This window comes from Capra hircus, chromosome 11 (assembly GCF_001704415.2).
Source record: "Capra hircus breed San Clemente chromosome 11, ASM170441v1, whole genome shotgun sequence".
Classification (NCBI taxonomy): domain Eukaryota; kingdom Metazoa; phylum Chordata; class Mammalia; order Artiodactyla; family Bovidae; genus Capra; species Capra hircus.
The window spans coordinates 4255985-4281858 of NC_030818.1; the positions used below are offsets into that span (position 1 = coordinate 4255985).

Consider the following 25874-nt stretch of genomic DNA (forward strand, 5'->3'; position numbering starts at 1 on the left):
GGGAGTCGTCTGGAACTAAAGTGCTGCACCGTGTGTATGCACTGTTACGGCCGAGTTTGAGTGTGGCACTCTGGGTCCTTCCTCGGCTCCTGTTCTCCTCAGTGGTTAACTTAAGGCTGAGAGACTTCTAGCAACTGCTGGTGAGTGGGGAATGAGTGGCTGCAGGTATTGCATTTTTGCTAGGAGCATGTATCTGTGAACCCTATGCGGATGAGGATTGATTTTGTCTATTCAGTTCTGGGTTTACGAGTCACAGTAAGCTGTATGGGCCTGCGTCCACGGTTGGCCCTTGGTCTCCCGAAAAGCCGCTTACCGGCTGGATCCCGTCTCCCGGTTTGAGGGTTCCCGGGAGGCGGCCTGAGGAGCCCCGCCTCCTGGAGCTCGAGGACTGAGCGTCCCCGGCCGGGCAGTCTGGCGGGAAAGGGTGTTTTAGCATTTTCTGTGCTTCTGTTTTACTCGTAACTTGGGCTTTCTGCTGGGGTCAGCCTAGCGAATTGTTAATAGTGACACAAAATTGTATAATTTTAAAAGTGCTGCATTTTAGAACGCAAACCCTCCGGAGTTGGCTTATTTTACCTTTTGGGATTTCCCTGAGGTCCAGTGGTTAAGACTCCGCGCTTGCGCTGGAGGAGGCGTGGGTTCTATCCCTGGTAGAGAAACTTAAGGTCCCGCTTGCTGTGGGACGCAGCCAAAAAAAAAAAAAATTACCGTTTTACTAAAAGTCGTGATTCTGCAACCGTGTCTTGATCGCTACCTACTCAAAGCTACTTGTTCTGCGTTGTTTTGTTTTGTATTTTCCCAAGAGGCACTTAGGAGGGCTGCCTAGTAGGCATTAGAGTTCAAAAAAGAGGCATTTCTTGCCCTCAGAGATGTCAGTTTGCTCAAAGGGAGGTTCTACGTTCTCCGTTCCTTCCCGACCCCCATTTACTATTAAATAGACGTCTTGCCTCTGGACTTCCCTGGTGGATCAGATGGTAAAGTATCTGTCTACAATGCAGGAGACCCAGGTTCGGTCCCTGGGTTGGGAAGATACCCTGGAGAAGGAAATGGCAATCCACTCCAGTACTATTGCCTGGAAAATCCCATGTACCTTGCCTCTTTAGAAAAGGAATTAGTTTTCTTTTTTTAAGAACAGTTACATGTACGGTCATTGTAAAAGAACAACAGCAGCAGACCTATCAGACAATATCAGGGGTGGAAGTTAGGGAAAATAGCTCCGGTAGCCTGCCCTTCTCTCCCCAGATATGCTAACGTTTCTCTCATAGGCTTCTAGAGTTTCACAGACAGCGCTCTCTCTTTTTAATGGGATGGAAGTGGGATCATACTCCTCAAGTGTGTGTGTGTGCTCAGTCTTGTCCAACTCTTTGTGACCCCGTGGACTGTAGCTCAACAGCCGCTGTCCGTTGGATTTTCCAGGCAAGAATACTGGAGTGAATTGCCATTTCCTACTAGTCCAAGGGATCTTCCTGACCCAGGGATCGCACCCACATCTCTTGCCTCTCCTGCATTGGCAGGCGGATTCTTTACCTCTGCACCACCTGGGAAGCCCTGCATTTATTTCCCTGGCCTTTTATCTGTCCAAGAGAAAGGTAGTTGTACAGTGAAAGACAGTATCATTGCTTCAAGGTCCAAGAGTTATGTGCCTAATTATTAAGAACAACTTTTACTTCATTAAAAGTTAATGACTTTTGACTGTCACACCTTCTGAAGTCTGGAAGTGAAACTTCATTCAGCGAAAATTGATTGAGTGGCTGCTACAGGCTGTGCTGCTTAGGTAGATGCTTGAAATATATCTGTGAATAGACAGAGCAAACCAAAAACAAAATTTTAAAATCTTTGTCCTTGTGGAACTCACATGCTATTGGGTGGAAACAGACAGTAAATGACCAACCTAACAAGTAATTAAATTATGTTAGAAGATGTTAAGTGCTATGGAAAGAAAGTCAAGTAGAGTAAAAGGCATTGGGAGTGCTGACAATTGTCCTCTGGGTCAAAATGTTAAATAATGGAATCAGGGTAGACCTCATTGAAAAGATGAGATTGGAGCCAGAAATTGACGGATGTGAGAGAATTAACTATTTGGATATCAGGGACATTCCAGGAGAGGGAATAGTCAGGGGAGTATGCCTGCCTGGCAGGGTACAGCGCTTTCTTGCAGCGGGTGTGTATAGCAGCTGAGCAAGAGAATAATTGGAGGTGAAATCCACAGGGTGGAAGGGTAAGGACTGGCCGCCACTCTAAAATGAAAAGGTGTTAAGTTAGAAGTTTTCAGTCTAGAAATAAATAAACTTTAATTTTGGAGTAATTTTAGATTTACAGGAAAGCTATGCAGATATTAATATTTATTATATACCCTGCCCACACAAAATTTCCCTTTATTAACATCTTACATTAATGTGGTATATTTGTTACAATTGATAAGCCAATATGAATACATTGTTAACTAAAGGTCATACTTCATTCAGATTTTTTTAGTTTTTACCTGATGTCCTTTTGCTCTTTCAAAATTCCATCCAAAATATGACATTATGTTTAGTTGTCAAGTGTTCCTCTTGACTATGACAGTTTCTCAGACTTACCTTGGTTTTGATGACCATGACAGTTTGAGGCAGTCAGGTATTTGAGGAAATACTGGTTAAGTATTGTATACAATGTCCTTCAATTGGAGTCTGTCTGATATTTTTCTGTTAGAGTGATGAAAGGGGTTTTTGGAAGGAAGACCTAGAGGTGAAGTGCTGTTCTCATTCTCTCATTCCATACATGCTGTTAGCTTGGCTTTTATCACAGTTGATGTTAATCTTGATCACTTTGAAGATGTAGTGTTGGTTAGATTTCTCCAGTGTAACAGTATTCCCTCCTCCCCGCCCACCCCGACTTCTTTCCTGACTCTGGCAGGAAGTCTTTAAGCATACCTTAAGCATGCTTAAGTGTTGATAGCTTTTCTCCGCCTCTTTGAGAGGGAAGTATCTACATAAATTATTTGAAATTCTTCTGTAAGAGAGGTTTTTTTTTTTTTTCCTTTCTCTCATTATTCATCTGTTTATATCAGTATGGATTCATGGTTAGTTTATGTTTGGGGTTATATGCCAGTACTGTATTACTTACCTTGTTGCTCATATTATTTCAGCTGTAGCCGCTGGGAGCTCTTTCAGTTGGGTTCTAGTCCCTTTGACATACCCCCGTCATTTTTGACTTTTTTGAGTAGTTCCTTTCTAGCACTACAAGATGCTCCAGACTTATCTTTATATATTCTTTATATATTCCTTGCTACAGCCATGTAATCAGCCTTTTCTCCAAGGAGTCCTGGTTCTTTTTATCAGAGAATGCTATTAGGAACTAAGATCTTAGCACTGGGTGTGCTCATCCCTATTGGGATGCCATTGTTTTTAGGTCCTCTCAGCTAAGAGGGCCAACCCATGTATGTATATGTATCTATAACTATTTCTATATCTATCACGTCTTTATTTAGCTAAATATTAGTTCCACCACTAATCCTGTGTCATCGGATGACATAGATATTCTACCCTTCCTCTCTGGCTTGTGTGTAACCACCTACTCTAACAATGAGAAACCTGGCTCTTTGGAAGGTTTTGAGCAGAGGTGTTGATATTACCTGATTTCAGATTTAGTGAGATGATTGCTGCTGTGGGGAAAAGACCTTGGGGAAATTAGAATAGAAGCAGGAAGGCCAATTAGGAGGCTTTGCTTGGAATCTAAATGATAAGAGAAAGATTTAACAAAGAGCGAAGCTAAATAAATTGGATTAGTACCTGACTTTGTGCTTAGGTACCTACTATCTTTGTTAGTACCTAAGAAAATGCTTAACTTTGGAGGAAGAAGTATGGTAGGGAAAATAACTTAGATTGTTTGATTGGAGGGCTGGCGGATTAAGCATCTCTTCTAAAGAAGCCTTGATACAAAGGATCTAAATAGCCACCCAAGCAAACTGGATAATTTGAAGTAGAAAGTGCTATGCTGTATTGTAATGCTTGAAGTATAAAATCTGAATGACTGTTATGAAATTCTGATTTACTTCTGAATGCTCAGTGGAGTGGACCATGGATGTAACCCATTAATTAATTCAGACATGCATCAACAAACACTGGGTGCCTGCTGTCTATCAGATAGTATGCTAGATGCCACAGGTATAGAATATGAATAAAGCAAAATTTTTGCTTTGGGGGCACTAAGAATATAGTAGTTAGCTCTTCTAAAACTGATATAGAATTTTGAAATACTGGTTCAGTTGCTGATAATTTTTCTGAAGTCAGGCCCTTTTAGGGGGACATCTTGCATTGATTCCCCAACTTCATTGCTTTTTCCACACCACAGGAAAAACCTGCAGAGCTTGAGTGAGCCAGAATCTGGTAGACACTGAAATACAGCACTTACCTTATTTTGGCATGTTAGAGTACTCTTATTATAGCTCTGTAATAACTTAATGATCTTATAATAGTAAAAGTTACCATCTATTAAGGGCTACTGATGTGCCAAGTACTGTTTTAGATGTTTTTAGAATAATTCATTTGCAAGATAGGTGTTATTTTCTTTCTGTTCTTGGAGTGGGGGGACAGGGAGGGAATTGAAACATATGAATTAAGTCATGTATCCAAAATATATTAATGCATGTAGTTCATGAACTTAATCTTTCTACATTCCGTTTAAGTCAGTGTGTGTGTGTGTTAGTCACTCAGTCATGTCCGACTCTTTGTGACCCCATGGACTCTAGCTCACCAGGTTCCTCTGTCCATGGAATTCTCCAGGCAAGAATACTGGAGTGGGTAGCCATTTCCCTCCCCAGGGTATCTTCCCAGCCCAGGGGTCAGACCCAGGTCTCCAGTATTGCATGTAGATTCTTTGCCCTTTGAGCCACCAGGGAAGCCCTTAAGTCAGTATAGTAGGCGATAATTGTTCTGTCTAAATAAACGTGACTTTTACTTTATAAAAACAATGCATGTTCATTAAGAATAGTTTAAAATGCAAATAAGCAAAAAAGAGCATCCTACTGTTCTTAACAGAAGGGTATTAGGATTTAATGAAAATGTGATGGAAGAATTAGGTTCCAGACCATATACTCTCTTAAAAGCTGGAGGCTCTTGGGTAAAATGACTGAACTCGCTGGGATTCATTTTCCATATAAATAAAGTAAGAAGGTCATCAGTTCCAATTAGGGGTTGGGATTTCTTCAAGTCCTTTCCAGCTCTTTCTTTTATTGTGGTACTAGAGGAAAGCATTCTTTATCTGCCCTCCCTGTTGAAGATTCCCGGTGGTCACGTATGGATGTGAGAGTTGGACTGTGAAGAAGGCTGAGCGCCGAAGAATTGATGCTTTTGAACTGTAGTGTTGGAGAAGACTCTTGAGAGTCCCTTGGACTGCAAGGAGATCCAACCAGTCCGTTCTGAAGGAGATCAGCCCTGGGATTTCTTTGGAAGGAAGGATGCTAAAGCTGAAACTCCAGTACTTTGGGCACCTCATGCGAAGGGTTGACTGATTGGAAAAGACTTTGATGCTGCAAGGGATTGGGGGCAAGAGGAGAAGGGGGCGACAGAGGATGAGATGGCTGGATGGCATCACTGACTTGATGGACATGAGTCTGAGTGAACTCCGGGAGTTGGTGATGGACAGGGAGGCCTGGCGTACTGCGATTCGTGGGGTCGCAAAGAGTCAGACAAGACTGAGCAACTGAACTGAACTGAACCTCCACTGAAATAGCTCAACTGGAATTCCATCACCTCCGCTAGCTTTGTTCGTAGTGATGCTTTCTAAGGTCCACTTGACTTCACGTTCCAGGATGTCTGGCTCTAGGTGAGTGATCACACCATCATGATTATCTTGGTCATGAAGATCTCTTTTGTACAGTTCTTTGTATTCTTGCCATGGAAAAGGTCAGTTTTCATTCCAATCCCAAAGAAAAGCAATGCCAAAGAATGCTCAAACTACCGCACAATTGAACTCATCACACACGCTAGTAAAGTAATGCTCAAAATTCTCCAAGCCAGGCTTCAGCAATACGTGAACCGTGAACTTCCAGATGTTCAAGCTGGTTTTAGAAAAGGCAGAGGAACCAGAGATCAAATTGCCAACATCTGCTGGATCATCGAAAAAGCAAGACAGTTCCAGTAAAACATCTATTTCTGCTTTATTGACTATGCCAAAGCCTTTGACTGTGTGGATCACAATAAACTGTGGAAAATTCTGAAAGAGATGGGAATACCAGACCACCTGACCTGCCTCTTGAGAAACCTCTATGCAGGTCAGGAAGCAACAGTTAGAACTGGACATGGAACAACAGACTGGTTCCAAATAGGAAAAGGAGTATGTCAAGGCTGTATATTGCCACCCTGCTTATTTAACTTCTATGCAGAGGACATCATGAGAAATGCTGGGCTGGAAGAAGCACAAGCTGGAATCAAGATTGCCGGGAGAAATATCAAAAACCTCAGATATGCAGATGACACCACTCTTATGGCAGAAAGTGAAGAAGAACTAAAAAGCCTCTTGATGAAAGTGAAAGTGGAGAGTGAAAAAGTTGGCTTAAAGCTCAACATTCAGAAAACTAAGATCATGGCATCTGGTCCCATCACTTCATGGGAAATAGATGGGGAAACAGTGGAAACAGTGTCAGACTTTTATTTTGGGGGGCTCCATAATCACTGCAGATGGTGACTGCAGCCATGAAATTAAAAGACGCTTACTCCTTGGAAGAAAAGTTATGACCAATCTAGATAGCATGTTGAAAAGCAGAGACATTACTTTGCCAACAAAGGTCCGCCTAGTCAAGGTTATGGTTTTTCCAGTAGTCATATATGGATGTTAGAGTTGGACTGTGAAGAAAGCTGAGCGCCAAAGAATTGCTGCTTTTGAAGTGTGGTGTTGGAGAAGACTCTTGAGAGTCCCTTGGACTGCAAGGAGATCCAACCAGTCCGTTCTGAAGGAGATCAGCCCTGGGATTTCTTTGGAAGGAAGGATGCTAAAGCTGAAACTCCAGTACTTTGGCCACCTCATGCGAAGAGTTGACCCATTAGAAAAGACTCTGATGCTGGGAGGGATTGGGGGCAGGAGGAAAAGGGGACGACAGAGGATGAGATGGCTGGATGGCATCACTGACTCGATGGACGTGAGTGTGAGTGAACTCCAGGAGTTAGTGATGGACAGGGAGGCCTGGCGTCCTGCGATCATGGGGTTGCAAAGAGTCAGACACAACTGAGTGACTAAACTGAACTGAACCTCCACTGCCCATTTTTGTTGTTGAAATCAACTTAGGGTTTAACTCTTTGGTGAAAATGGTACATGGTTAATGTATAATTACTGCTTATGGTTTTCTTGAACTCTGACTAAAACATTTATTATAACTTAATTCTTGTCTTTATTGTATTAAAACAACCAAGATTGTACTATTAAACTTCATTCAGTTTTTCAATTTGCTCAGCTTTTTGTTACTACAGAAATGGTAGAGCTATCTGTTTCCAAAACATATGTGACCCACAGATCTATTTTTCACTTCTCATAGCCTCTAAGGAGAACAGCCATCACATCCATGGCAGGGATTTTGCGCTCGATAGTTCAGAGGCCCCCAGGGAGACTACAAGTAAGTGTTTCTTTTCAGTAATTATCTTTTCCAGTTGTCTTGCTTTTCTATTCCTTAAGAACTTTTAATCTCTTTTCTAATTAACAAAACATACAGGCAAGTTACATTTTTAAGTTTCTTTATATATTTTTCTTTTTTTTAATGTTGAGAGTTGATTTTATTTGGTTTATTTGCTGTTTTATTCCTAAAGAATTGAAATCACAAAAGACCTCTTCCTGGAGAACATGCTGGTAAAAAATGACTAGTGTTGATTCCCCTTTGTTCACCTTAATCTTTTTAGATTTTTTTCCCTTCAATTTTAAAAAGAGTCCATTTCCAATCTTAGAAAATTAGAAAAATGTAGAAAAGTAGAAAGAAAAGAAACAATTTCTCAGAGATCATTTATGTTTGTACTTTCATGTGTTTCCTTCTAGTCTTTTAGAAATGGGAGTGGTGTAGCCTAGTCTACTCATGAGGGCCAGAGTCTAGGTAGGACCTGCAATTAGATGATGATAATGTCAGGTGCTTGAGAGTCTTACCTTAGCCTCAGATTAATCTTGAGCGGTCAGTATTATTTCCTGGTAGATCAGAGCCTGTGTCCATCACTTCCCCCTCCCCCCACCCCCATTCCTTCCTGCTTCTCCCAGTGCTCTCTGCTGTCCAGGGAAGGCATAGAGGGGAGGATTACTGCCCACCCAGAGGAGTTTCCTGGTATGAAGGATTGGCAGTGAATCCTTTTTCTTTTGCAGCCCGGGAGAAATACTACTGCAGGCTTGTAGAAAGAGAACAGGAGACAGGAACCCAGAGTTGATGGCACTGTTGGGACTAGAAAGAAAACTGGAAACTCACTTTGACTTTCTTTTACATTGTGTTGTTGAAGGGTAAATTACCGTATGTTGTCTTGATCGCATTGATGAACTATAACCTACAGGCCAGGTTCAGCCAACCATCTGTTTTTGAAAAAGTTTTATTAGAACATAGCCGCAACGATTTGTTTACATATTGTTGATGGCTGCTTTGGCCCTGCGGCGACAGAGCTGAGACTTGGCTCTGGGAACCATGTAACCCAGAGCTGGAAATATTTATTGTCTGCTCCTTTACAGAAAATTATTGCCAATCACTGCCTTAAACGTTTTTATTAATATTTAATGTTAGTGGTAAGATAAGATGTATTCATTCAGCTAGGTGGTTGAGATACATGTTTAATAATTACAGGTTAGGTAAGAATAGGGCTTCCCTGATGGCTCAGACAGTAAAGAATCTGCCTGCGATGCAGGAGACCCAGGTTCGATCCCTGCATTGGGAAGATCCCCTGGAGAAGGAAATGGCTACCCACTCCAATATTCTTGCCTGGAGAACTCCATGGACAGAGGAACCTGGCAAGCTAGAGTCCATGGGGCTGCAAAGAGTCAGACAAGACTGAACAACTAACACGAGAACAAAAAGAGTAGACTTTCGTCACCTAAAAATAGTAGGTTTGGATTTCTGCACTAGATAGAATGCTAAAAATCAAATGTTTTATGTCATATTTTAGACGGCAACAAAAGGTGTGGAACCTCTTGTTTGTACAGACTGGATTCGTCACAAATTTACGAGGTCAAGAATTCCAGATGAAGTAAGAACAAGGTTTTGTTTTCCTGTTACTGTTTTTGAAAAACATGTTGTGTTTTGAAAGGCACTGGGTTTTGCAATATTGGAAACTTTCACGTTAAATTATTTGTCGATATAGGTAGAAGGGTAGAGTTTTAAACATAGTGTGATTTAGGTAAATAATTATTAAAAATAAAATTGTGCTACTGGCCTTTTAAGTAGTGGATTTTTTATCATCTCAGAACCTGTTTATTCCTGATTATGGTTTTTTCCCTTAATATTTTGTGTTTTCATATCACCGTTGTCCTGAGAAAACAAACTGTCTTCCTCCTGCTCAGACTGTCCCTGTGGCTCTTGGTTTTCACTCTCTATCAACTGTTGCTAATTTGGATCTTCTCTGCTAAACTTGTGTGTACCTATCATTCTTTCGAAAAACTCTGGCTAAGCCCTCAGTAGATTTTTGTTTTGTTTTCTCCAAATTTTCAGTGTTATGGTAAAATGCATAAGATATGAACTTTAGTATCTTAACTCTTTTTTTAAGGGTACACTTCAGTGATACTATGGGCTTCCCTGGTGGCTCAGATGGTAAAGAATCTGCCTGCAATGCAGGAGACCCTGGTTCAGTCCCTGGCTGGGGAAGATCCCCCAGAGAAGGGAATGGCAACCCACTTTAGTATTCTTTCTTGGAGAATTCCATGGACAGAGGATCCTGGTGAGCTACAGTCTAGGAGGTTGGAAAGAATTGGATACAGCTGAACAACTAACACTTTCTCTCAGTGATATTAAGTACTTTCATATTATTGTGTGACCATCACAACCATCCCTCTCCAGAACTCTTCATCTTACAAAATTGGAACAACTCTGTTCCCATTAGACAGTAACTCCTCATACCTTCTTTCCCCAGTCTCTGGCAACCACCATTCTCTACTGATTGTTTAAAAGCTAAAATAGTATTACCGTCAATTATTTTGATACCTTTAACATGCTTGATGTTCTTTTATCAGAACTCTCTTTTTTTCCAAGTCATGGTCTGCAACTACATTGTCATATCTTTCCATGTTTCCTAGACTGTAAACTTCTGGAAGAAAAGGATAGATACAGATGTTGACATTTATTTAAAATGTGGAAAGCAGTGATTTTGATTGCCAGCTGTAGTGAGTGTGAAAACTTTCCAGCCTCATAGAAATGACTCTGAAGTGTACATCTGTAGCCCGTTGCCCATCTTCCAGACTTATTCCTGTTTTCTCAAATAATTTCTAAACCTTGCTGCTTGGATAACCCATAAGTATTTCAAGTTATCCCAAATTGAACTCATTGTCTTACTTTCCCTCCAAATAACCAAACTAAAAGAACGTGCTTGTATTAGTTGTATTACTAATACATCACTTGTATTAGTGATATCAGTTGATCCTCTGTGTGATTTCACAGACTGAAAACCTTTGAATCAATCTCAACCCCATCTGCTCCCTCACCTACCACAAATCCATCTATTTTACTGGCCAGAGTCCCCAGATCAGTCCTTTTCTGTTACAGCTGCTGTAATTCAGACCCTTAAACCATGTCCTTAAGTCCTTCTGAGTTTTTTTGTATCAGTCTCCACCTCCAGTTCTTTTGAAAGAGTTTTCTTTCCGAACCTGTCTTTGAAATGTCATACTGTTTCAAACCTCCAATAGCTTTATATGCCTTCTGGAAATTTCTAAAGACTCAGCATAGTTGAGCTTGGTTTAACTCCCCTTGCATTGCTTTTCATGTTTTTTTTTCCTGCCTTATTCTCATGGAACCACTGACTTTTCCTGAATATTTCATGTTCCACACACCGTTTCTTCATGTCGTCTCTCCTTTTCTTTGGTGTGCCTACCCCATCCTCTGTTTGCCACCATTCTTCTCACCAACATTTCATCAAAAGCTCTAGAAAAATACCCTTCATCTCAGCTGTTTGGAGACAGCCACTGCGCACACCCTCCATGTACTTCTCTTTTACGTATTGTTAAAGATGTGCATCATCTTGGCTATAATGCTTCTCCGGCGGCTTTCATCATTTAGCAGTGTAACCTGATCCCTCCGTGGAGAAGTTAATGATTGAATAATATTCTTGGTGATTAAAGTAACATTTTTTTTGTCCTTCCTCAGTCTGTCCCCAGAGGTATGACTCTCGACCTAATGTTTTTGAGACCTTTCTACATTTAAGGGTGTGCGTGTGTGTGTGTGTGTGTCTGTGTGTATACATGTATACACACACTTATATGGGTTCCCTGGTGGCTCAGTGGTAAAGAATCTGCCTGCAATTCAGAGAGCTGGGTTTGATCTCTCCGTTGGGAAGAACCCCTGCCCACTCCAGTATTCTTGCCTGAAGAATTCCATGGACAGAGGAGCCTGATAGGCTATAGTCCATGAGGTAGCAGAGAGTTAGACACGACTGAACGGCTAACACACACACAAATGTATAGAATTGTTAGACTTATGTTTAGAATTTAAGGTCATATTCTTAGAATCAGTATTTAGAGAATACACCATATGTACACACTCATCATGGTATCAGTTCAGTTCACTCGCTCAGCCACGTCCAACTCTGCAACCCATGAACTGCAGCACGCCAGATCTCCCTGTCCATCACCAACTCCTGGAGTTCATGCAAACTCACGTCCCTCCAGTCGGTGATGCCATCCAGCCATCTCATCCTCTGTCGTCCCCTTCTCCTCCTGCCCCCAATCCCTCCCAGCATCAGAGTCTTTCCCGATGAGTCAACTCTTCACATGAGGTGGCCAAAGTAATGGAGTTTCAGTTTTAGCCTCAGTCCTTCCAAAGAAATCCCAGGGCTGATCTCCTTCAGAACGGACTGGTTGGATCTCCTGGCAGTCCAAGGGACTCTCAAGAGTCTTCTCCAACACCACACTTCAAAAGCATCAATTCTTCAGCGCTCAGCTTTCTTCACAGTCCAACTCTCACATCCATACATGACTACTGGAAAAACCATAGTCTTGACTAGACGGACCTTTGTTGGCAAAATAATGTCTCTGCTTTTCAATATGCTATCTAGGTTGGTTATAACTTTCCTTCCAATGAATAAGTGTCTTTTAATTTCATGGCTGCAGTCACCATCTGCAGTGATTTTGGAGCCCCCCAAAATAAAAGTCTGACACTGTTTCCACTGTTTTCCCATCTATTTCCCCTGAAGTGATGGGACCAGATGCCATGATCTTCGTTTTCTGAATGTTGAGCTTTAAGCCAACTTTTTCACTCTCCTCTTTCACTTTCATCAAGAGGCTTTTTAGTTCCTCTTCACTTTCTGCCATAAGAGTGGTGTCATCTGCATATCTGAGGTTATTGATATTTCTCCCAGAAATCTTGATTCCAGCTTGTGTTTCTTCCAGCCCAGCATTTCTCATGATGTCCTCTCATAGAAGTTAAATAAGCAGGGTGACAATATACAGCCTTGACATACTCCTTTTCCTATTTGGAACCAGTCTGTTGTTCCATGTCCAGTTCTAACGGTTGCCTCCTGACCTGCATACAGGTTTCTCAAGAGGCAGATCAGGTGGTCTGGTATTCCCATCTCTTTCAGAATTTTCCACAGTTTATTGTGATCCACACAGTCAAAGGCTTTGGCATAGTCAATAAAGCAGAAATAGATGTTTTACTGGAACTGTCTTGCTTTCTCGATGATCCAGCGGATGTTGGCAATTTGATCTCTGGTTCCTCTGCCTTTTCTAAAACCAGCTTGAACATCAAGGAGTTCACGGTTCACATATTGCTGAAGCCTGGCTTGGAGAATTTTGAGCATTACTTTACTAGCGTGTGAGATGAGTGCAATTGTGCAGTAGTTTGAGCATTCTTTGGCATTGCCTTTCTTTGGGATTGGAATGAAAACTGACCTTTTCCAGTCCTGTGGCCACTGTTGAGTTTTCCCAATTTGCTGGCATATTGAATGCAGCACTTTCACAGCATCATCTTTCAGGATTTGAAACAGCTCAACTGGAATTCCATCACCTCCACTAGCTTTGTTCGTAATCATGCTTCCTAAGGCCCACTTGACTTCACATTCCAGGATGTCTGGCTCTAGGTGAGTGATCACACCATCGTGATTATCTTGGTCGTGAAGATCTTTTTTGTACAGTTCTTCTGTGTATTCTTGCCACCTCTTCTTAATATCTTCTGCTTCTGTTAGTTCCATACCATTTCTGTCCTTTATTGAGCCCATCTTTGCATGAGATGTTCCCTTGGTATCTCTAATTTTCTTGAAGAGATCTCTAGTCTCTCCCATTCTATTGTTTTCCTCTATTTCTTTGCATTGATTGCTGAGGAAGGCTTTCTTATCTCTTCTTGCTATTCTCTGGAACTCTGCATTCAGATGCTTATATCTTTCCTTTTCTCCTTTGCTTTTCGCTTCTCTTCTTTTCACAGCTATTTGTAAGGCCTCCTCAGACAGCCATTTTGCTTTTTTGCATTTCTTTTCCATGGGTATGGTTTTGATCCCTGTCTCCTGTACAATGTCATGAACCTCCATCATGGTATAGGTGAAGCAAATACAGAATCCTACTACACATAGTGGTGTGGAAATTTGTTTTTTTGTGGTGTGGAAATTTGGTTGTTTTTGCTCAAGAGTATATTGTGACCATCCTTCAAAGTTAGTACCTACAAAAATGGTAAATGATAAGCCTTATTCATTTTAATAGCAGCATTAAATCCAGTAGAATACAGTGGAATTTATTTGCATCACATCTGATTTAGTTATATTATTACTAGTTTTATTTAGAATGTAATAATTATGACTACACAATAATCATAATTTTTTATAGCTATTCTCTTGAGAAATATGGATATGACCTTTAAATGTTCCAGTATTATAAATAGTGTTATACGTATATCCTTATTTGGGAATGTAGCTCAGTACATACTTCTGTTTAATAATACTCACGTGTTACTGTAAGTTTACATTTATCCCCTCCTTGAATGGGGTAGGGGATGCAGTTCAAGGCCCATCCAGTATAGTGCAGTGCCTTCTCCTGGCATTTGTCATCCGGTTCCTCCTGCTTTGTTTTTTATCAAAACAAAACAAAATCCCTGGCTGTGATGTTTTTCTTAGTGCATGAACTCCTTTGACTTCTTCTATCTAAGTAGTTGGACTGGTAGAAATGTTCAATTTGAGGATAAGGATTGTAGAATGATTAGATATGAAATCATTATGTAGTTGTTTGAAGTTTTTTTTTTTAAGAGGAAAAAAGGAGGGGAATACATTGAAGCTATGTTGAAAATTTATCATTTGTAGTTCTTCTTTCTAGGTTTTTCGGCCTTCACCTGAAGATCATGAAAAATACGGTGGGGATCCACAGCAACCTCATAAACTGCATATTGTTACCAGAATAAAAAGTACAAAAAGACGTCCATATTGGGAGAAAGATATAATAAAGATGCTTGGGTTACAAAAAGTATGTAGTCATCTTTAGTGTTGTTTAAATTTGCTGTAAATTTTCCACCTTTAAAACTTTTAACCTACTTATTTAATATTTCTTTTGTTTAAACGTATTATTTCATGTAATATATTAGAAAGTTTGATTTAGATAGAAGGAGACTTCACCTTAACCTCTTCCTGACACGTGGGACCATCTGCACTGTTGAAATTGATCCCTAATGTTGTTTCCTTTGTTTGTAGGCACACACTCCTCAAGTTCACAAGAATATCCCTTCAGTGAATGCAAAGCTGAAAGTGGTTAAACATTTGATAAGGTTTGTTATTTGTTATTCTAGCAGTTTCTTAAAATGTGTTACCTGGTATGACACTAACAGCATCCTCTCATGTCACAGAATCAAGCCCCTGAAGCTGCCCCAGGGTCTCCCAACAGAGGAGGACATGTCCAACACGTGCCTGAAGAGCACTGGCGAGCTGGTTGTGCGGTGGCTTCTGAACCCCACGGACCAGGAAGCGAAGAAGTGCTGACAGCCCAGCAGCTTCAGAGTAAAAAGTGGAAGTCATTTCTATTTAAAGATGGTGAGAAAGTGTTCTCATTAAAATACTGAAAAAATTCTAATCCTTTTCACTGGCTAAGCATGGTGTGATTCTTCCTTGATGTAGACTTGGAGGTTTTAGTGCTATTAATTGCTTTAATTCACGCCCCACCCCACCCTCAGTAGTTTATCTCCCCTCCCCCACCCCCACCCCCCAGTAGTGTAACTGGAAAATGGGTAAGAATAGCAATGTTTAAACACGTGGGTTCAGGTGACACATTAGCAATCATTAACTTTTTTAAAAACTGGTTTTCTCATTTGGATTCAGCACACTCTATGAGTGGTCCTTTAAAATTTTTTTTTAATTTTTAATTGAAGGATAGTTGCTTTACAGTATTGTGTTGGTTTCTGCCAAACATCAACATGAATCAACCATAGGTATATATATGTCCCCTCCCTCTTGAACCTCTCTCCCCATCCCATCCCTCTAGGTTGTTACAGAGTCTATAAGTGGCCCTTTGAGTGAAGAGTGTGTTATGTGTTGGGGAAATCCAGGGCTGACCAGATGTGGTTCCTGCCCTAAAGGAGCTTAGTCTGCTCTGCTGGGGAACAGAGATTCAGCCAGAGGCTTTAGACACCAGGTATAGCTCGACAGATGGCTGTGTGCTGTCGTGTCTATACGTACATGTGTGGACTTGGCTTCATTCTGTTCTTTAACACCTAGTAGTATCTATTTTCTGGGAGAAGGCAATGGCACCCCACTCCAGTACTCTTGCGTGGAAAATCCCATGGATGGAGAAGCCTGGTAGGCTGCAGTCCTTGGGGTAGCTAAGAGTCGGACACGACTGAGCATCTTCACCTTCACTCTTCGCTTTCATGCATTGGAGAAGGAAATGGCAACCCACTCCAGTGTTCTTGCCTGGAGAATCCCAGGGACGGGGGAGCCTGGTGGGCTGCCGTCTATGGGGTCGCAGAGTCGGACACGACTGAAGCGGCTTAGCAGCAGCAGCAGTATCTATTTTCTAGTTATAAATCTCATTTGGCCTAAACTTTATTGATATTCCTTGAATTCCTAGAAACCTCTGCCAACAATTGAGGTTTATTATTTAAAAGAAGTAAATGAGAAGGGAAAAATTCTTTAGGGAAAATTATTTCCTTTTGTTTCCTTTTCAGATACTTGAAGGGGTGGGGAGAAGTAAGAATTTCAGCAGAGGTTCAGTACTGGGAGATCCTGTGGCAGCTCATAACTAAAGATGATGCTGAAGACTCGGAATTCTAGTTGCCCTTTATTTTCCTAAAACCTGGCTCAGGCAGCAGTAACATTGGCATACTTGCTGCCTGTGGTCCTCTGTCTGTCCTGTCAAAATCTGGGCATCAAGCAGAAGTGCTGCCTGAAGTGAAGCCAGATCCATGAATTAATAAGCTTCAAGGCAGTCACAGTTTCAGTTCTACAATTACTGAACATCCGGTACGAATATAGCCTGGAGAGGATATAAAGTGGAAGGATACTGACTTCACAGGGCTGGTTCTAACTGGAGAGATGCCTATTTGCCACAACAGAAGCTGTCCATGCTTTAGTTAGCTTGAGGCCAGTTGTGGATATGAAAGTTGCCCCTGCTGATGTTTTCCCATCTTTTACTGGGCTAATATTGTTTAACATGGGGAGAGGACCATTGGTTCATTTTTACCCAAAGAGTCTAACAAAGTTTGGATAAGTTATTTTAACCTTAGCTGTGCCTGACTAAAGGAAAATATCTAAATCTTCATTTGGATGTTTAGAAATGAAATTGTCCAGAAGAGTAAAAGCCTGTCGGGAGATGAGCACAGGCTAGAGCGTTTGTTTTCTGTTTTCATGTGACATAGTACCACAGTCTCAGCTGCTTAAAACCACATGTGCTCATTATCCCACTGTTTGTCTGGGTCAGGCATCTGGGCATGGCTTAACTTGCTAGTCCACCTAGGGTCTGACAAGGTTACAAAAAAGGTATCAGCCAAAACTGGCCTCTTGTCAGAGCCTTGACAGAACGGGTATCTGCTTCTAAGCTCTTCCAGGTTGTTGCCAGAATTCATTTCCTTGTGGCTATAAAATTCAAGGCAAGTTGCTTCTTTAAAAGCAGCATCAGAGTGAGAGACTCCAGCAAGATGGGTGCTACCTCTTAGGTAGCCATGTAAATGCAGTCATCTGGATTCCATCTCCTTTGTTGCATTCCACTGGTTAGAAGCAAGTCACAGGTCCAGCCCACATTCAAGGAGGAGGGAAGTTCCACAAAGGCATGACTGCCAGGGGCCGGGATCCAGGGGGTTTCCATGAAGTTGATATGCCAAGCCTGGTCAAGTCCATCCTCAAGCTGGACAAGGGGAATCCCGAGATTCATACTCCTTTGCCTCCCATCATTTCAAACCTTTTAGGGACTTCTTCTCTCCTGTATTTGTGTCTCTGAGAATTGCTTTATTTCAGAAGGTTTGTCTGGCCACTCCTTGGTGAAACCGTAGGCCCTTTGGTCAGGCTCAGGGGAGATAAAGTTACCCAAGTACTATCTTTTTAAGAGCCTCTCCAGTTCCCAGGGCCTTCTCAATCTAAATGGTGCCTCTTTCAGTCCAAACACCTGTTTTCTTCATCTTTTCTTGTTAACAGTACTAACTGTTAATAGTATGTTTATCATTCTATCACAAGTTCACCAAAGTTTGGAATTGCACTGGCCGTTTTAGGAAGCTTTTGGCATGAGCAAGATTGTGTGTTTGGGAGGTACTTTAGAACAAAAAGTAAAGAAATCTCGATGAAGACATTATTTGTCTGGCATTGGAACATGTATAATATCATATAAGAAACGAATTGCCAGTCTAGGTTCAATGCAGGGTGCAGGATGCTTGGGGCTGGTGCACTGGGATGACCCGGAGGGATGGTGTTGGTGGGGAGGAGGAAGGGGGTTCGGGATTGGGAACACATGTACACCCGTGGCAGATTCATGTTGATGTGTGGCAAAACCAATACAATATTGTAAAGTAAAAAAAAAAATACTAATAAATTAATAATAAAGAAAAAAGACATTATTTGTCTTGTTTTTCTTTAAAAAAATTTTTAAAAGACTTTCTAAAATGTAGGTGGTATTTTTCCCTTCTTATATTTTGAGGAGTATTAAGTATTGACTTTCGAGCACACAGCTTGATAAAAATATCAAGGGTCTAAATTACTGTCTAAACCATCTGTCACCTTTTTTAAAGTATACATGTCACAATCTGTTTTATACACTTAAACTTTTCTCAACTTTAATATCTTAGGTAAATAATTAGTTAAGACTGGGGGACTTCCCTGGCATTTCAGTGGTTAAGATTCCACACTTCCACTTCAGGGGGCGCAGGGAGGTAAGCTCCCACATGCCATGAAGCCCAGCCAAAAACAAACAAGACTGGAAGTCTGTACAGTTTCCAAATAAGAAACAGACACAAGATGGTAATCACTAAATAAAAATTTTACCCTTATTTCTTAGAATGACAGTCTAGTGACAAATGATGAAATGCCTTTGGATAAGATTACTTATGTTTCTTTTTCCCTCAAAAGTAGTAAGATGATAGGAAATGATTAGAGAAAAAAATAGCTAAAAAATATTTCATTTTCTGTCCTCTAATTTTCTTCATTGTCTGAAGAAAAAATTGTTGATCACTTTAGTGAATGATAATGTGGTTAATTATGCGTGTGTGCCTGCTTAGTCAGTCAGTCGTGTCTGACTCTTTTGACCCAGTGAACTGTAGCCCGCCAGGCTCCTCTGTCCATGAGATTTCCCAGGCAAGAATACTGGAGTGGATTGCCATTTCCTCCTCCAGGGGATTTTCCCAAACCAGGGATGGAACCCAAGTCTCCTGCATTGGCAGGCATGTTCTTTACCACTGAGCTACCTGGGAAACCCAGAGGGAACATATCTCAACATAATAAAGGCCATATATGACAAACTCACAGCAAACATCATTCTCAATGGTGGAAAACCTGGAAGCATTTCCTCTTAAGATCAGGAACAAGACAAGGATGTCTACTCTCTCCACTATTATTCGACATAGTTTTGGAAGTCCTAGCCATGATAATCAAAGAAGAAAAAGGAATAAAAGAAATACAAATTGGAAAAGAAGTATGCATAGAAAATCCTAAAGATTCCAGCAGAAAACTACTAGAGCTCATCAATAAATTTCGTAAAGTTGCAGGATACAGAATTACTACACAGAAATCTCTTGCAATCCTATACACTAAAGACGAAAGATCAGAAAGAGAAATTAAGGAAACAATCCCATTCACCATCAGATCAAAAAGAAAAAAATTCCGAGGATTAAATGTACCTTCAGTTCAGTTCAGTCGCTCAGTCATGTCCAACTCTTTGTAACCCCATGAATCGCAGCATGCCAGGCCTCCCTGTCCATCACCAACTCCCGGAGCCCACCCAAACCCATGTACATTGAGTAAACCCATGTCCATCGAGTCGGTGATGCCATCCAACCATCTCATCCTGTGTCGTCCCCTTCTCCTCCCACCTTCAATCTTTCCCAGCATCAGGATCTTTTCAAATGAGTCAGTTCTTCACATCAAAGTGGCAAAAGTATTGGAGTTTCAGCTTCAGCATCAGTCCTTCCAGTGAACACTCAGGACTTATCTCCTTTAGGATGGACTGGTTGGATCTCCTTGCAGTCCAAGGGACTCTCAAGAGTCTTCTCCAACACCACAGTTCAAAAACATCAGTTCTTCGGCACTCAGCTTTCTTTATAGTCCAACTCTCCCATCCATACATGACTACTGGAAAAAACCATAGCCTTGCCTAGACGGACCTTTGTTGGCAAAGTAGTGTCTCTGCTTTTTAATATGCTGTCTAGGTTGGTCATAACTTTCCTTCCAAGGAGTAAGTGTCTTTTAATTTCATGGCTGCAATCACCATCTGCCGATTTTGGAGCCAAAAAAAAAAAAAGTCTGCCTCTGTGTCCACTGTTTCTCCAACTATTTCCCATGAAGTGATGGGACTGGATGCCATGATTTTAGTTTTCTGAATGTTGAGCTTTAAGCCAACTTTTTCACTCTCCTCTTTCACTTTCATCAAGAGGCTCTTTAGTTCCTCTTTACTTTCTGCCATGAGGGTGGTGTCATCTGCATATCTGAGGTTATTGATATTTCTCCTGGCAATCTTGATTCCAGCTTATGCTTCATCCAGCTCAGCATTTCTCATGATGTCCTCTGCATAGAAGTTAAATAAGCAGGGTGACAATATATAGTCTTGACGTACTCCTTTTCCTATTTGGAACCAGTCTGTTGTTCCATGTCCAGTTCTAACTGTTGCTTCCTGACCTGTGTACAGATATCTCAAGAGGCAGGTCAGGTGGTCTGGTATTCCCATCTCTCTCAGAATTTTCCACAGTTTATTGTGATCCACACAGTCAAAGACTTTGGCATAGTCACTAAAGCAGAAATAGATGTTTTTCTGGAACTCTCTTGCTTTTTCCATGATCCAGCAGATGTTGGCAATTTGATCCTCTGCCTTTTCTAAATCCAGCTTGAACATCTGGAATTTGACGGTTCACATATTACTGAAGCCTGGGTTCGAGAATTTTGAGCATTACTTTACTGGTATGTGAGATGAGTGCAATTGTGCGGTAGTTTGAGCATTCTTTGGCATTGCCTTTCTTTGGGATTGGAATGAAAACTGACCTTTTCCAGTCCTGTGGTCACTGCTGAGCTTTCCCAATTTGCTGGCATATTGAATGCAGCACTCACAGCATCATCTTTCAGGATTTGAAATAGCTCCACTGGAATTCCATCACCTCCACTAGCTTTGTTCATAGTCATGCTTCCTAAGGCCCTCTTGACTTCACATTCCAGGATGTCTGGCTCTAGATGAGTGATCACACCATCGTGATTATCTGGGTAGTGAAGATCTTTTTTGTACTGTTCTTTTGTGTATTCTTGCCACCTCTTCTTAATATCTTCTGCTTCTGTTGGGTCCATATGATTTCTGTCCTTTATTGAGCCCATCTTTGCATGAAATGTTCTCTTGGTATCTCTAGTTTTCTTGAAGAGATCTCTAGTGTTTCCCATTCTATTGTTTTCCTCTATTTCTTTTCACTGATCACTGAGGAAGGCTTTCTTATCTCTCCTTGCCATTCTTTGGAACTCTGCATTCAGATGGGTATATCTTTCCTTTTCTCCTTTGTTTTTCTCTTTGCTTTTTCACAGGTATTTGTAAGGCCTCCTCAGACAGCCATTTTGCTTTTTTGCATTTCTTTTTCTTGGGGATGGTCTTGATCCCTGTCTCCTGTACGATAAATCTACCTATGGGGACAAAATTACTTATAAAAAGTAATAAATTCGTATCAGCAAAAAAAAAAAAAAATGGAGGGAATTGATCTTCCTAGGTTAGTTATATGTCTATTAAATACATTTCAGTGAATATGTTTTTAAAGTTAAAAGAAACATAGTCCTTGGACACAAAGACTGGTACCATAAAACTATCTTCTAGAAGTTTTCTCCATTGTTCTGAAATTAAAAATTCTCTCCTTGCCCCCACTCCCTTTCTTTTCATTATGAATCTGAACAGGCACTAGGGAACAGCTTCAGTTAAATGGAAATCACCAAAGGCTCTTGGTTTATTTCAGTCTTTCTTTACCTCCAATAGCCAAGATGTGTATCCACCTTGAGTAAGAACCACAGCAGCAATAATAAAAGTATGAAAACTTCAGTTGATTTAGTTCCTGGGTCTCCATTAATCTTAATGGCTCCCGATGCTGTGCTATATAGACTTCCACTGATGGTAAACCCTTGGCATATTTCAGGTAATCACCTAACCTGTGGTAAACTGGTGCTGTTCCTTCACGCATCGCTGTCCAATATTGTCACTCTAAACCCAGCCACCTCCTTCCCTCTCCCACAAAGGGACAGCCCACAGTTGCTTGCCTCAGGGAACTAGCCATACCCTAAACTGACCTTCTAAAGACTCCCCAGAATAATTCTGATTTAATTGTGTGTGTAGATTATACATACTTAGTAAAATTAAAAATTACTAAGCAGGCTGGGTCATCAGACTCAAATTTGCCCTTGAAATATAAGCTTTCCTCAAAAGTTATATCCATTTGGATTTCCTTGGTCCAGAGATTAAGAATCTGCCAGACAACACAGGGGATATGGATTGGATCCCTGGTCCAAGAAGATCCCACATGCCACGGAGGAAGTAAGCCTGAGCACCCTAGAGCCCGACCTCCACAAGAGAAGCCACCACAGTGAAAAACCTGAGCACCACAATGAAGAGCAGCCCGCCACTCACCACAACTAGAGAACGCCCAAGTGCAGCAACAGAGACCCAGTGCATCCATAAATAAATATTTTTTTAATATTTAAAAAATTAAATCCATTCAATGCCCTCTTCCAGATCTGCCCAGTAGCAAAACTAAATATTTATACTGATGGGCTAGGTAGCTGATTTGGAGTTATTCCATGACATTGAAATGCTTTAGAAACAAATGTGCTGATCATCACAGGAGCCCTACAAAACTGACAAAGAATTAAAGAGCCTTGAAGTGCTTTTCTATATGTAAGGAGGTGGACATAATAAAAAGTGAAACTTGGCAAGTATGTTTTGTGATATTACCCACAAAGTGAAAGTGAAAGTGAAGTCGCTCAGTCGTGTCCGACTCTTTGCTACCCTATGGACTGTAGCCCACCAAGCTCCTCTGTCCATGGGATTCTCCAGGCAAGAATACTGGAGTGGGTTGCCATTTCCTTCTCCAGGGGATCTTCCCAACCCAGGGATCAAACCCAGGTCTCCTGCATTGCAGGCAGACACTTTAACCTCTGAACCACCAGGGAAGCCCATTACCCACAAAGCAGAGGAAAATCAGCAGCAACATTGGGCCAGCATTGGTAGGGTAATTTTAAAGATACCACTGAGAGTTTTTCCACTGCACGTCCTACCTGCCAGCAATGCAATTCTGACAAGACTAGACAGGATGTTCAAAGCCCCTTTGAACACCTTGATTTCCTCTCAACTGGTGGTGGTTGGGGGTGAGGCGATGTATTTCCGATTGTATTTACATACTACAGGGCAAGCACAACTGTGGATATAAGGATAAATAAAACACCTGATTCTCTAAAGGACCCTGCTGGATTCTGGGATGTTTTCAGTGTGTTCATTGCTTGGGTTTTATAATCTGGGACTCTGGCTTTGTAAGACTTGTCACGAGACTCACGATCCTTTGGTTTCTGGTACTTGCCTGTGTTATGGTTGGTCATTGTTGTTATTGTTCAGCTGCTTAGTCATGTCCAACATTTTGCAACCCCATGAACTGCAGCACGCCAGGCTTCCCTGTCCTTGACTATGTCCTGGAGTTTGTCCAAACTCATGCCCATTGAGTTGGTGATGCCATCTAACCATCTCATCCTCTGTCATCCCCTTCTCCTCCTGCCTTCTATCTTTTCTCGTTGTATCCTGTCCAAAATCTTAAATGCTGCTGTGCAGTCATTGTCACATCAGGTGACTCAGCAACTCATCCTATGACAGAAGAGGGGGCATTAGCTCTGGTCCAATAAAGACTATGCCCTCTGGACATCTTCCTGGTCTCACCTGGCAAACTTTCCTGTTTTGTTTCTCTTTTTTTCCACACCGCACGGCACTCGGGATCTTAGTTCCCCAACCAGGGATGGAACCCATGCCCCCTCCAGTGGTCCTAACCGCTGGACCCCCAGGGAATTCCCTGAATCAGCAAACTCTTAACAAGTGAAAAATCTGGCTGTCTTGGATTCATACCTGTGGTCTGATTTTGTCTTTGGCCAAGGAGGATCATTAGAGAAAAACAACTCTGACAGTCAGGAACTGGCTTGGAACCACCACACCTTGGTGTGTCTAGGAGCTAGAGCGATTTCACAGATCACCAACATCAGATAAAGCCGCTGTGTGACTGATGGTGGTTTAGTTGCTAAGTTGTGTTCGACTCTTACAACCCATGGACTGTAGCCCACCAGGCTCCTCTGTCCATGGGCTTCTCCAGGCAAGGATACTGGAGCAGGTTGACATTTCCTTCTCCCTCTGTGACTGATGGATCAAGACAAAAACACGCTCATTGTGTAATCATGTCTGAGAATAGTTGAAAACACCAGTATTGTTCAAGCCAGAAAAATGACTGAACATTCCCCTCTTCTGGGTAACGTGGGGGCTGCTGCTCCTTGTCACACAGCTTCAGCCTCACTTCTTCCCTCTCACCTTCTAGATGAGATTAATGAAGACACCAGTCATAGAGCCATCTCTTTTTCCTGACAGCGTCCAATCCTGAGCAACCCCTGCTTCTGTGAACACTCATCAAAATCATCTAATAAAAGCCCAAATCCTGTAAAGTCCTTCCCAAAGAACTGTTTCTGAGATGCAATAAAGGGAACTTACCAAGTTCCAGATGTGTCTTTTGGTCTGTGGCGAGCCAGCACTCTCGATGCTAATTTTTTTTTTTTTTTCGCTGCGTCAGGTCTTAGTTGGGGCACTTTGTTGTGTCATGAAGGTTCTTTCATTGCATTGCACAGGCTCAAGAGTTGCAGCGTGGGCTTAGTTGCCCCATGGCATGTGGGATCTTAGTTCCCTGACCAGTGGTTGAACCCAAGTCACCTGCATTGCAAGGTGGATTCCACTGGACCACCAGGGAAGTCCCCTGATACTAATTCTTGTTGCTCTCATGGTCTAAGCTGCTAGGATCTCTCCTTAAGATCATTCCACTCAGCCTCCACCTCTTTAGAGTATCTCTGTGCTCCTAGCTTCACCACAGGTAACCCAGTCTGCTGGTCCCCCTGCTTGGAGAACTTGCCAGAAAGAAACTCAAGTGGTCCAAGTCTTCCTTTTTCTTCTGTGCAGGGGGATCCATCACTTCCCTGCTTTCTGTATTCCGTTTCCCAGCATGGCTGGTGCAATTCCAGGCCCTCAGGATGGCTTGGCATGACATGTGAGGGGAATCTCCAGGGAAGAGACTATGAGGTCAAGCCATGGGGGTGAGGAACAGGGTGCAGGGAACAGGGTGGGAGTAACCATCAGGTGCCGCTGCCCCACCAGAACACCCTGCCCCTGTTCCTCCCTGTCTAAGGCTTGTGCCCTGCCCTCCGCATTCCCAAGGACATCCCTGATAAGGGCCACTGTCAACAACTGCATGTCATTAGCTGGCTGTGAGGTGTCTTCATACATGTACATATATGGAACCTCCCAGAGCTGGCATTCTGCTGTTTGAGGAGCCTGGAGAAGATGCTGCTTCCACTGTCCCCACTTCAGTGTCCACAGCCCTCTTGCAGAGCCTCCCTGACACCAGCCTCCACCTTCTCAGTGGGCCCTACAAGGTCTCCCAGCCTCTGCTGGAGTGCCTTCCACAGGCCCATTTTCCCTCACTGCACCTGTCCGGGCTCCCCTCATTGTCTCCCTTCTCACTGATGGGTCCTGCCCCACCACACTTTCCCACCTCATCACTGGCTTTTGTTTTGCCCCTCCCTTCTCACTGGCATTTCCTGCCCCCACGGCTGGCCTCTCCACTTTGCTCCAGAATGCCCTAGCCACTGTGTCCTCCTAATCGTCACTCATCCTCTTCACTCCACCTCATCCCCTCTGGCTTCCTTATCTTGGCCACCAAGGTCTTCTCTGCCATTAGTCCCACCTCTTTCCCACCAGAGCCCTTTGTGCCCCTGAACTACAGTCTTTTTGAACCATCCTCCAGCCCCCACCAGAGCACACTCAGATACACACTCTTGTTCCCCAACTAGACTCCCCCTTTGTCTCTGGGGGTCTCT

The 25874-nt window shown here is 42.2% G+C and overlaps 1 protein-coding gene across 4 annotated transcripts; it reads left to right on the plus strand.

Annotated features, from left to right (window-relative positions):
• On the plus strand, nt 16–24504 carry MRPL30 (mitochondrial ribosomal protein L30). Of its 4 annotated transcripts, none has more exons than XR_001296230.2 (7): nt 16–140; nt 7511–7588; nt 9102–9182; nt 14437–14583; nt 14808–14881; nt 14960–15143; nt 24329–24504. XR_001296230.2 is itself a non-coding variant. In XM_013967443.2 (6 exons), exons 2-6 carry the CDS (start codon nt 7538–7540, stop codon nt 15090–15092), a joined length of 486 nt encoding a protein of 161 aa, XP_013822897.1. In that variant the 5' UTR covers nt 16–140; nt 7511–7537; the 3' UTR covers nt 15093–15195. The 4 variants fall into 4 exon arrangements, 2 of the variants coding, with proteins under 2 accessions (XP_013822897.1, XP_013822898.1); XR_310363.2 differs by lacking the exon at nt 24329–24504 and adding an exon at nt 16274–17972; XM_013967443.2 differs by lacking the exon at nt 24329–24504 and having other exon boundaries at nt 14960–15195.